This window comes from Myotis davidii, unplaced genomic scaffold (genome assembly GCF_000327345.1).
Source record: "Myotis davidii unplaced genomic scaffold, ASM32734v1 scaffold318, whole genome shotgun sequence".
Taxonomy (NCBI): domain Eukaryota; kingdom Metazoa; phylum Chordata; class Mammalia; order Chiroptera; family Vespertilionidae; genus Myotis; species Myotis davidii.
Genome location: NW_006289197.1, coordinates 96,926 through 109,174, shown reverse-complemented (window position 1 = coordinate 109,174; position 12,249 = coordinate 96,926). Strand labels below are relative to the sequence as shown.

The window sequence follows — 12,249 nt, the reverse complement described above, 5'->3', positions numbered from 1 at the left end:
TTTCTTGTAAAATGAATGTGACAAGATATGATAAGATCAAATAATGATTGCATGAAGCACTGAGACATGTACCCTGAAATGGATGGATTGAAGAATATTTTTTAAACCCAAACAAAATTATTTTCTATTAAAAGGTCCCTCTAAATTACCAAAGAATAAAATGGAAATATGAACATGAAATGAGCCAGATATTAAAAATAAAGAGAAATATAAATAATATAAAAACAAAAATCTTCATATGAGTAAAAATGAGGCTCAATGTGTTCAGGAAAACTAACTAACAAAAGTGGATTTTAGCTAGCAATTTGAAGCTGCTGATGTGTTTTGCAGATTCCCAAAGTTGATACAGTTCTCCCTCCCACAACTCTGGCATGTATATAAACTCTGAGCTCTCCAAAGCCTACTACCAGTTCTCTTCCTGGACGAACTGCAACGGAGAGGCTAAAGATGATTCCTTTCTTATCCATATTTTCTCCTCTCTTGCTGGTTGTTGTTAACCCTGCAAATGCCAATGGTCATTATGACAAAATTTTGGCTCATAGCCGTATCAGAGGCCGAGATCAGGGGTAAGTCAAGTTATAACCACCCCCCACCCCCACCTTAACTTATTGTATGTACAATGATGTATATTTTTTCTACTTATTACAAAGTAATAAGAAAAAAATGAGTAGTCTGTAATTTTATGTTTTAAATGTTAAGAATTACTTTCAAAATAACTGTGTATAATTGCTTTTTATGAAATGTTATATAATTTGAATCTAATTTAACAGGGCATTTCTTTATGATGTCATTTATTTGTGTTTTTATTTTCTTCCAAAAATCTGGCATAAGATTTTCAAAGTTAAAGAATCTGTGGTTAGAGATTTTCATTATGTAAACAGCTATGAAATATCTCACATGATGTTAGGGAAATTTTTAAGTTTTGTATAAAAATTAAATAATGGGTAATGTAACAAGGTCCCTGAATTTTTTGAAGCATTTAAGATGCTTTTAAATATTAGATTCAGTAAAATTACCAGACAATTTATATTTCTTAGAATAAATTCAGCTACAAGTTAGCATTTTGAAAGTTATGTCATAATTTAATATCTTAACCAACCATTTAGAATTTTTTTGAAAAGAATCTTGGCACTTCTTCCTGTGTCTTAGAGGGATTTTCATAATGCTCAAAAGCTCCATGCCTTACAGTGCAAATAAGACTTCCATCTATTTAAGAGAGAAAAACACTTAAAATATTGCAAAAGATATTCTAATCTATTATCTCAATTCAAAGAAATAAATTTTCCTTTGTGCAGCAATATTATTTAATGTTAATTCTAGCCCTCATTTCATTTTATGATGGCTTACCTAGAAATTTGCAGAATATAGTGTCTGTGAACATAGTAAAACTTGTATCTTTTATTCTGTAGTCTCTCATTATTTCAGGGAGCCCTAAAGGCTCCCCTATACTCAAATTGATCACGTGTTTAGCTTAAAAAGAGTCAATGGATTATTTACAATTAAAAGTAATGAGATATGTGAAAACAAAATTACATTAAACTTAATACTGCTTTTATAATGCTATTAGATTAACTTTTGGTACACTGACATTTTATTCTCAGAGATATATCATTTCTCTTTCACATAGATTTTAGTTTTTCCAATGATTCAGTAAGATTGAATAAAATTCAGGTTTGTGCAAGACTTTAATTACATCCTTAAAAATCAAATCCACCTGTTAACTCTTTTTGTAACCATTTTACTGGTAGATTTTTTAAAAAAAAAAACTACAGGTAAATGTCTTTATGACAATTCTCCTTCTTTTCTTCTCTCTTTCAAGCCCAAATGTCTGTGCCCTTCAACAGATTTTAGGCACCAAAAAGAAATACTTCAGCACTTGTAGAAACTGGTATCAAGGTGCCATCTGTGGAAAGAAAACGTAAGTCTCATCTTTTTCTTAAAGTGCCAGCTCCAAAGACAACACCGTGATGTCTGTCTTTCCTTGGGCATACCTCCTCCATTTTTCTTGAAAAACCTCTCCCAAATTGTGAGCTTCCTAAAAAAGGAACGGATCACATACATGAATGAAGAAATTCTCCCTGTATTTCTCCATATACTAGTGGAATTCTCATTCCTGAACCTATGTTTCATATAGGTTCAAAGGAGGCAAGTCACATGGCAATATGATTTGGTATAGAATCTGTGTGAGAGGTTGGCTATGTAATTTTTACTCCCTCTTTTCTCTTAGGCAAGTCATTTAACCTTTATGCCCCGGATTTTTTGTTTAAAAAATGGGCTAGAAGAGCAAAATGACCTGACATATTAGGGGTTTTGAGTCACAAATTAATGCTTACCTACAGTTATTTGGAAATTATCTAAAGTACTCTAACTGACCTCAGAGTTTTTATCAAAGCTAAAGTTAAAAGGATTTGAATATTTCAACTCTTCATTTAATTCCAAACCACCAGATTCCCAGCCCACCACTATAGACAAAAAGTCCACCACTATAGTCCAAAAGACAATTGCTCTTTTAGTTATATTTTTCACTGATTAACTTAAAATTGGAAAGCATGTTTTATTGCTTGATAAACCTGCCTATTGGTTTAATCTACACTAATAAAAGACAAACATGCAAATTGACCATACCTTAGCTACACCTTAAGCCATGCCCACCAGCCAATCAGAGCGACTATATGCAAATTAACCCAACCAAGATGGCAGCCAGCAGCCACGGAGCTGGAGCAAGCAGGAGGCTTGGTTGCCTCAATGATGGAGGAAGCCAAGCTTCCCGCTTGCCGTGGCCTGGCTCTGAGCTCCACTCAAAGCAACAAAGTTTCAATTATAGAAGGTAAATAAACCCCAGATACTTGCTTTCAGCTGGCTGTGGCCACAGAGCTGGAGCGAGTAGGAGGCTTCCCTCTCACCTGTCCTGGCCAGCTCTGAGCTCCTCTCAAGGCTACAAAATTTCAATTATAGAAGGTAAATAAATCCCAGAATTTAAAAAAGAAAGAAAAAAAGTAGAGGCTGGGAGCTTCAGTTTCTGGGGGGCTTGGCCAGCCTGAAAATGGCCCTCAGCCCCTCACCCAGACTTACTTTTTGACTAAAACATTATTTCTGTTAGTTTGCAGACATTTGGTAGACTTGTGAGTCATTCACACATTTACAATTACAATTACAAATCAGTAGTGATAATGATCTTGGCCATGATGCAGGCCAGGCCCCAGCTGGAAACTCCAAGGCTCTAGATTCAAAATCTTTGTTCTTTATATTCTTGATTATCATGAGGCATATTTGGAATACACACTAAGTATAATAGAAAGGACCTGTTTTCTGACATATTTAGGGAAAATCTTTACTATATCCTCAAACTAATATAAATACCTTAGTGTCAAAAATAAACAAATGATTGATTTCTGGATTCTAAAAATTTCATAGCATATGCTTTACAAAATTTATGTCAAAATGTATTCTATGTAGTTCCCATTTTAATATTGATTTTCTTCCAATGCACAGGACTGTGCTATATGAATGTTGCCCTGGTTATACGAGAATGGAAGGAGTGAAAGGCTGCCCAGCAGGTAAAATTTTAGTTACTGAATTAAATGAGAAATTTGTATTGTTTGAAGAAAAAGGTTGAAGTAGCTTGTAGAGAAGTCAAGTGTGTGTGTGTGTGTGTGTGTGTGTGTGTGTGTGTGTGTTTATACTTCCTAACTATGCCCCCATATATTTGTGTTAATCACTAATTTATCATGGTGGTAAAATATTACAATGTGCTTTGGATACACTGAATGCTGTACAATGCAACAGACACTTAAATTATTTTAAGTTTCCTTCATGAACAAAAATTTCCTCTAAAAATCTATTTCTTTGAACTTGTCTAGAAACATGTAGCTATTTAGAAAGGCAACTTTTTTTTCTAATTGGACAGCTCTGGTCTTATAATATTCCTCATATTGAAAGTTGGTTACCTAAAACTCTGTCTACTAGAGGAAAAAAACAGTTAATCAATTTCCTCTTTGAAATGGTAGCTATTCTGATATTCAGCACCAACCATCACAACATTTCTCCAGCTACCCTCTCTTCTCCAACAGAATCTTCTCTTTTCTGGGGGAAGTGGGAGCCAACCCTACTTCCTCTAATGTTGCATAGACTTTGGATGTCTCACCATCACATACACCGACTCATAAAAAAAACCCCAGTCCAGTCATCTATTTTCTGATTTTGATCCCAGACTGGTGTTTACAATTCAAGTGGTTTCAAGAAGCTGAGAGACTATCAAGACAAATATCTCACTTTTGGGTGCCCCTACACTTGTGTTAATGTAATTGGTTACCGTGTCATATCATTAACTCATATTGAATTTGCAAATCAATTAAAATTTATTACAGGCCTTGTTTATATGAACACTATCCAATCAGGTCATTCTCAAGATTTTTGTTTTTAACTTAAGCATAGAACTTGCATGGAACCCTGCTATATTTAATCTGTTAATTTTGACTCATTTTCTCCATCTTGTTGGAGTATTTTTAAATCCTGATTTTATGCTTAATATATTAATTATATCACCTTATTATAATCACAGCTTTAATAATCATTTATCCAATGAGATTGTCCAAAGTAGACTAATTTTCAAATATGATAGAATTATAAAAAATAAGTTTCTGCACCAAGCTTAAGTTTGATATTGATATATTAATCTTTCTTCTGGAAGTCCAAGAGAGCTATTCTGAACATGTAAGATACTTTGATCTATTTCTTTTTTGGTGATTAAAAGAAGCAGGTCTGTATATTTCTTTTAAGTACCCAAATCTATCAAAATTATATTTCTATACATAACAATAACATACTATTTAAGAACTTTAAGCCAACATGAGAGAAAATACCACTTTTGCCATGAAATAATCAGAGATATTTACTGATGATTATAATTGAGCTATTATTGACATAGAAATATTGACACCTAAACAGACTACATGTTAAACTAAAATGATTATTTAAAATTCATTATTTTGTCACAAGTATATACACAAAGGGTATATGAAATAATAGGTTTCAATAGTATTTTATTATTTAGCACTCAAAAGGCAGTTTTCATATAAAATTGATAAGTAATAGAGTTTTATTGCTAAAATTATCAATTCAATGTATTGGGGAACTTACCAATAGTGTAAAGTTTAAATGCTTATAAAATAATATCCTTGAAATAATATCCTAAATTCTTATTTATTTCTTTATTATTTCAGTTTTGCCTATTGACAATGTTTATGGTACTCTGGGCATTGTGGGAGCCACCACAACACAACACTATTCTGATGTCTCAAAATTGAGAGAAGAGATCGAAGGAAAAGGATCATTCACTTACTTTGCACCAAGTAATGAAGCTTGGAACAACTTGGATTCTGTAATTCATTACTTTTTTAAATATAATTATTTTTGTTGTCATTATTATTTTATTTTTAATTGCTTTATTAACTTGGAAATTAATAGAAGTTTACTAGTATATCTTTCAACTATACATATATAAAGATACATAAAAGGATAAGTTATTGAGGGTAAGGAATAAGTCATTTTCATATATCCATATATAAAATCCAGCATCCTCATAGCTTAATAAAGAAAAGGCAAACCAAAAATGGACTACTGAACTAGCACTTATTATTATTCTATTTTACTCCTTTACTCTTTCTTTTTTGGTTGTGAGAAAATATATGTAATTTTAAAAAAATTTAAATATATTTTTATTGATTTCAGAGAGGAAGGGAGAGGCAGAGAGAGATGGAAACATCAGTAATGAGAGAGAATCATTAATTGGCTGCCTCCTGCATGCCCCCTATTGGGGATCAAGCCACAACTCAGGCATATGCCTTGACTGGGAATGGAACTTCTTGGTTCCTGGGTTGATCCTCAACCACTGAGCCACACCCAGCCGGGCAATATATGTAACTTTGATCTATCTAATAGAAAGGTAAGAAGCTTAGTGAAATTTTGAATTTATTATATTTTATAGATATATTTTATTATTTTGAGTATATGTAAATATATATAACTATTTAGAGATTGACAGATTTATAAACACATGTATGAATATTTAAATGAAGTGTTGTAAACAATGCATTTGATTTTCAGACATTTTGTGAATAGTCTGATTTACACACACCAAATTATGACCCAGTTCCCAAATCTGTAAAACTGGAATCAAAATGTATTTCTACTTTCTACTTGATGAATTGATAATTGCTACTACAGTAAAAAAATATATATATATTTGGTAAAATTTAGGCAGATTCCTCTGGATAGTATCTTGTAACTTTGTGGTTAATTGCTTGCATTATAGAACTCTATCTTCTGGTTGTCTTTAACCACATTTCTTTTGCTGACTCCTCTTCTTCCTTGCCTTAAGGATGGGTGTTATTACAGTCTATGCAGTAGACTTTCCTCTTTATATACACTTTTGATGACTTCATCTATTACTTTAGCGCAAATAACATGATATCTATGTTTCTTGTACTTGCTCTAATGTACATCTTAATATTGCTCTTTGGATACATCATCTGTATCTTTAAACAAAAGGTATCTACAACATATACATTTTTTTCTCTCCATAAACAATTGTTTTTCTCTTTTTCCACAATTGGCAGTAGCAGTTTCAGTGTTTAGACTTGGATATTGTAAGTCATCCTTACCTCTTTTCTCTCCAGTTCTTACAAACTAGTTAGTAACCCATATCCCATGTTTCATACTTTTAATACCCTCACGTTTGCTGTACAATACCACCCCATTAACCTTCCTAAGGCCCATTCTAATTATTATAATCCAATGCCACAAATCTTCAGTGGCTTCCCATTGTCAGTTTAATTTACACTTTACTCAGGCATTAATGTTTGATATGTTATTGCCCCACATACTTTTCTTAATATTATCAGAGAAACTCAAATATGTGCTAACCCCACTAGATAATTTCTGCTCTCTTAATATTTATCAACTTGACTCAGAATGATCATTGCACCATTTCTATCCTATCTACCCTTCAAGGCCTATCTGCAAACCTTGAAAAGCTGGCTTTCCTCATTTGATTACTGAAATATTTTTCCACCTTCTATCCTCTATCTTATTGTGCTTTTTGTTGCATGCTATTATGTGATAAGTACCTTAAAAGTAGAAACTTCACCGTATCTATCATTGTACTTCCCATAGCACCATGTACACCATGATATCATATATAATTTTGGATGAATAAAAAGGTACAGAATGTTTGAATTCTAAAATTTGTTTTTTTAATTTGTTTTTGAATAAACATAAAATCATTTATTAAATTCAAATATTGTATACAATGTAATGTTTTTGTTTTACTACTCAAAATAATTTAAATGTCTGATAATTGTATATCCCTGTATGCCTTTACTTTATCAATATATACAGTTAAAATATATTTTGTCTCTAAAAATGCCCAAGCACTCTACCAGATTCAGGACCTTAACTGAATACCTATACTTACAAAATTCCTTAATTAATTGAAATAATAAAATAAGTTATTTATGACAGTTTGGTTTGCTCAGCTGGACAATGCAAAGATAAATTAATGAGAGGAGTGATAGTGTAATTATAAGAATATTAGTAATGAATCACAATAAAATAAACTTCTATAATTTTAATTTTTCCTAGGATATCCGTAGAGGTTTGGAGAGCAATGTAAATGTTGAATTATTGAATGCTTTACATAGCCACATGGTTAATAAGCGAATATTAACCAAAGACTTAAAAAATGGTATGATTGTTCCTTCGATGTATAACAATTTGGGGCTTTTCATTAACCATTATCCTAATGGGGTAAGTTTCACTAGTAAACAGTACATTTCTAAGTAATGTTGCCCTTAATTTTTTCTGTACTATTTATATAATGTTCACAGAGCTAATAAAAGTTAGTAAATATAGGTGCCATATCATGATTTTGCCCCATGTTTAGGGCAGGTACATTATTGATTCAGTGACTGATTGTGAGGAATAAATTAAATTAACAATAGACTTAGATGTTCTAAAAGAGGACATCTTAGTAGTTGATGAGTTTAAAAAAATAGTAATCAGAGAAAAATAATAAATAATAATTTATCAGAGAGTGTGTCAAAGAATAATCAGGGAATGAGAATTCCCTTTATTCAGCCTCTGGCTACTATACTGTGTTAGGTTCTTGCGTATTTAGATAAGAGTCTTTGCGTAAAACTTACAAGTTCATAGGACTCTTTCAACAGTCAAATTTCCAGAGTCAAAAAGTATCACTGAAGAGGAAATATTTAGGACATTATTAGAATCAAACTGAGTATATTTATATAATAATTGTTTTTCACTCTTAGAATTTATTTTAGGACTATTTAGAGGCCCGATGCACAAAATTCATGCAAGAGTAGGCCTTCTTTCCCTCAGCTGCTGGCACCGGCTTCCCTCTGGCACCTGGGACCCGGGCTTCCCTCGCAGCCCCAGCTTCATCCAGAAGGACAGAAGGATGTCCAGAAGGACGTCCAGTCTAATTAGCATATTATGCTTTTATTATTATAGATTGCTCTACATTAGAAATAGTTGATTACTATATCTATAAAAGAAAAAAAAGAATTAAAGTAATAATTCAAATGAAAAAAATGCTTTTTTTATATCTTATGATATGTTAAGTCTTATTTCTTTTTTATGTATAGCAATATGCAAGTTTTTATTTTCAGAATTTATATTCAGAATGTATCTTTCTTTATGTTAACTTTCTTAGTATAAATTAAAAATAGGGAATGAGCTTGCTGTCTCAGTAGTCAATGGATAGCTCTGATTCTTGCACTTTGATTTTCCCAAATAATTATAGGTTGTCACTGTTAATTGTGCTCGAATCATCCATGGGAACCAGATTGCAACAAATGGTGTTGTACATGTCATTGACCGTGTCCTTACACAAATTGGTACCTCAATTCAAGACTTCATTGAAGCAGAAGATGACCTCTCATCTTTTAGGGTAAGAACAAGAAGCAACAGTAGATTGTCATGGATCATTGAAATTCCTTCTCTTTCTCTGTTGGAATCTAAAAACAATAAAATGCTATTAAACAAATCTGGCAGAAAGACAACAAATATATTTCTTGAAATGAAAAGTTTTCATTTTACATAGAATAAATCATCTCATATGAAATAATATTTAGGTGGACAACATAGATGAAAATGATTAGTTACATGACTGCAGTATATTTATTACATTTACAATGTGTACATCTTAGTTATTTTATGTACTGCTGGATATTGCCACAGTCATACAAACAATGGCAGAATTGTCATTTTTTACAGACAGCTTGAAAAAAGGAAAGGACATAGTTGGTGTGCCAAAAAGTACTATAACGTTTCTATACAGTACTATAGAGCAAACTTTTATAGTTTTCTATACAATGAGCTCATTCTTGTCAGCCTAGGCTAAGTGTCTTGCAATTTTCTTTTGGATTTGTAATGTGCAAGCATCTAAAAAGTACATTTGTGTTTTAGGCAGCAGCCATCACATCTGATATATTGGAAGCCCTTGGAAGAGATGGTCACTTCACACTCTTTGCCCCCACCAATGAGGCCTTTGAGAAACTTCCACGAGGTGTCCTAGAAAGGATCATGGGAGACAAAGTGGCTTCTGAAGGTACAAAAATGTTTTCCTATATGGGAAGCTTCCCAGAATTTCAAGAAGAAAATACAAAAAAGAGATTGCCATGCTAAAGTTATCAGTTTTGATAAGCAAAGACAAAGAAAAAAATTTAAGTGAACTATAAAAATCTTAAAAAAACAAAGTCTTTGAAAACATATGCAGAGTAATTTAATAACTAATTTACTAATTAAAGTAATTAAAATAATAATATTCTAAAGATTACACTTTTGTACTATTTTCAAGTAAGTAAATAGCAACATTAAAAGAATCAGCAAGTATAGAAAAGGTATCCTAAACCATCAAATTTTAATATTATATACATATTATTAAATGTTCTTAATTATAAACTTATGCTAAAAAATATGATTGAGTTAAATAAATTGCATGGTTCTCTTGGGCCATTACTTATTGATGTATAAAATTTGTATTCTTTCCAGTCTCCTTTTCTATTTTCAAATAGATTTTACATTGTGACTAATACATTTCACTTAGCCTCTTCCAAAATACATGTAAACAATTTAAAATTAGAATTTTGAAAATTCAGATATAAAAATAATATAGTTGAAGCATTGATCCCTTGAGATATCCTTCAAAAATAATCTTTACTTTAAATACTTTCTATATGTTGTCTTTAGGGAATTCTTTGTCTTGCCTTCAGTTTCTATTAATTGCTTTACAAATTTATGTACAGGTATTCTGTTATGAGTGGTTAATGCAAGATACTGCTCATGTGTTTTGGGACTAATATCAGTTAACAAATAACTTTACAGGCCTTCTGAATGGAACAAATTTATTTTTTTGCTTTCACATCAAAAAGTGCTTTTTTATGATAGTGGGGACTTGATCCAACACATTTTGTTAGTATTATACAAATTATTTCATGCAACTTATCTTCTTTTCTTCTTCCTACTGAGCTGAGCTTTGTCTGTTATATAGTTGATGAAAAAAATTATAAGAACTTCAACAGACTTTGAAAACATTTAGTTAATCTTTAGATAAGATATATATATTTCTTATAAATACTTAGTTTCATAGTGAAACAAGTTTTTTAAGGGTCAAATTCTATTTCCCTTGATATGAATACTTTCTCTTTTTATTCTGTCCTTCAGCTCTCATGAAATATCACATTTTAAACACTCTCCAGTGTTCTGAGGCCATTACAGGAGGAGCAGTCTTTGAGACTCTGGAAGGAAACACAATTGAGATAGGATGTGATGGTGACAGCATAACAGTAAATGGAATAAAAATGGTGAACAAAAAAGATATTGTGACAAACAATGGTGTTATTCATTTGATTGATCAGGTCCTAATTCCTGATTCTGGTGAGTAACAGTTTCATAATCTTCTAATTATTATTGTTTATCAATTATGACGCCTCAAGAGTAAGTCCATGAAAGATGAATATGTAGTACTAGAGGCCTGTTGCACGAAAAGATTCATGCAATAGGCTTTCCCTTCCCCTGGCTGCCTGCACTGGTTTTCCTTCGGCACCGGGGACCCAGGCATACGGTCCGGCCAGAGCTGCTTTCAAAGCCTTCGCTGCTCCGGCCATAGCAACCTTGATCGCTGCTCTGGCGGGAGCCACCTTCAAAACCTTCGCTGTTCCAGCTGGACCCACTTTCAGTTTTCGCTCCGCCTCGCACCTACATATGCATATCTCGCTGATTAGCCCATGGGAAGCATAGCAAAGGTACGGTCAGTTACCCTGTTTGTCTATTATTAGATAGGATAAGGAATGACATGTGAAACACAAACACAAAATAAATAGTGAGTGAACTGAGTGCTAAATAGTTAACCTGTGGAGTCATGGGCACTCCATGCATGCAAACTTGGGTTTCTAGGATTTCTAATACCTAATACTTATAAGGGTTCTTATAGTGTCAAATATTTCTTAAAAACACAAAGGAAAGATATAGCTAAATGATCATCTTTGAATAAATGAAAGAACTATGGTACTCACAAGAGTAAAGTCTAGCCCTAACCGGTTTGGCTCAGTGGATAGAGCATAGGTTTGCAGACTGAAAGGTCCCAGGTTCCATTCCAGTCGAGGGCATGTACCTTGTTTGTAAGCACATCACCAGTAGGGGGTGTGCAGGAGGCAGCTGATTGATGTTTCTCTCTCTTCGATGTTTCTAACTCTCTATCCCTCTCTCTTCCCCTCTGTAAACAATCAATAAAATATATATTTTTTAAAAAGAGTAGAGTCTAGAGGTGAGCAATAGAGAATTAAAGAACATTAAAAGCAAGAAGACAGAAAGATATTTTCCTTCTAAAATGTTTTGATGTTATTAATTCCCTAAAAGGGAAGCTGGAATTCTTACTAAAGAAAGGCAGGATGTCTTATTAAATTGTCAGTGCAACAAATAGCTTATAGAAAACAGCCAATAATTAACCTACTAATTTTATGGTGATGATAACACTGACATTTTGGAAATTGTGATGGTTTATTTTACAGCCAAACAAGTTATTGAGCTTGCTGGAAATCAACAAACCACTTTTGCAGACCTCATAGCCCAGTTAGGTTTGGCATCTGCTCTGAGGCCAGATGGAGAATATACTTTGCTGGCACCTGTGAATAATGCATTTTCTGGTATGTACTACTGGAATGTCATTCC

At 32.7% G+C, this 12,249-nt stretch overlaps 1 protein-coding gene across 6 annotated transcripts in view; it reads left to right on the top strand.

Moving 5' to 3' along the window:
* The first annotated feature begins 442 nt into the window (after nt 1-442).
* POSTN (periostin, osteoblast specific factor) overlaps nt 443-12,249 on the top strand; it is a 49,041-nt gene continuing 37,234 nt past the window's right edge. For 3 of the 6 annotated variants that reach the window (XM_006761409.1, XM_006761407.2, XM_006761406.2), the window contains exons 1-9: nt 443-566; nt 1,820-1,918; nt 3,493-3,557; nt 5,223-5,380; nt 7,642-7,806; nt 8,822-8,968; nt 9,487-9,628; nt 10,744-10,956; nt 12,090-12,224. In XM_006761409.1, coding sequence (XP_006761472.1) covers nt 448-566; nt 1,820-1,918; nt 3,493-3,557; nt 5,223-5,380; nt 7,642-7,806; nt 8,822-8,968; nt 9,487-9,628; nt 10,744-10,956; nt 12,090-12,224 — 1,243 coding nt within the window. In that variant the 5' untranslated portion in view covers nt 443-447. The remainder of the gene's footprint in view (nt 567-1,819; nt 1,919-3,492; nt 3,558-5,222; nt 5,381-7,641; nt 7,807-8,821; nt 8,969-9,486; nt 9,629-10,743; nt 10,957-12,089; nt 12,225-12,249) is intronic. The other 3 variants (XM_006761411.2, XM_006761410.2, XM_006761408.2) reach the window with 1 other exon arrangement.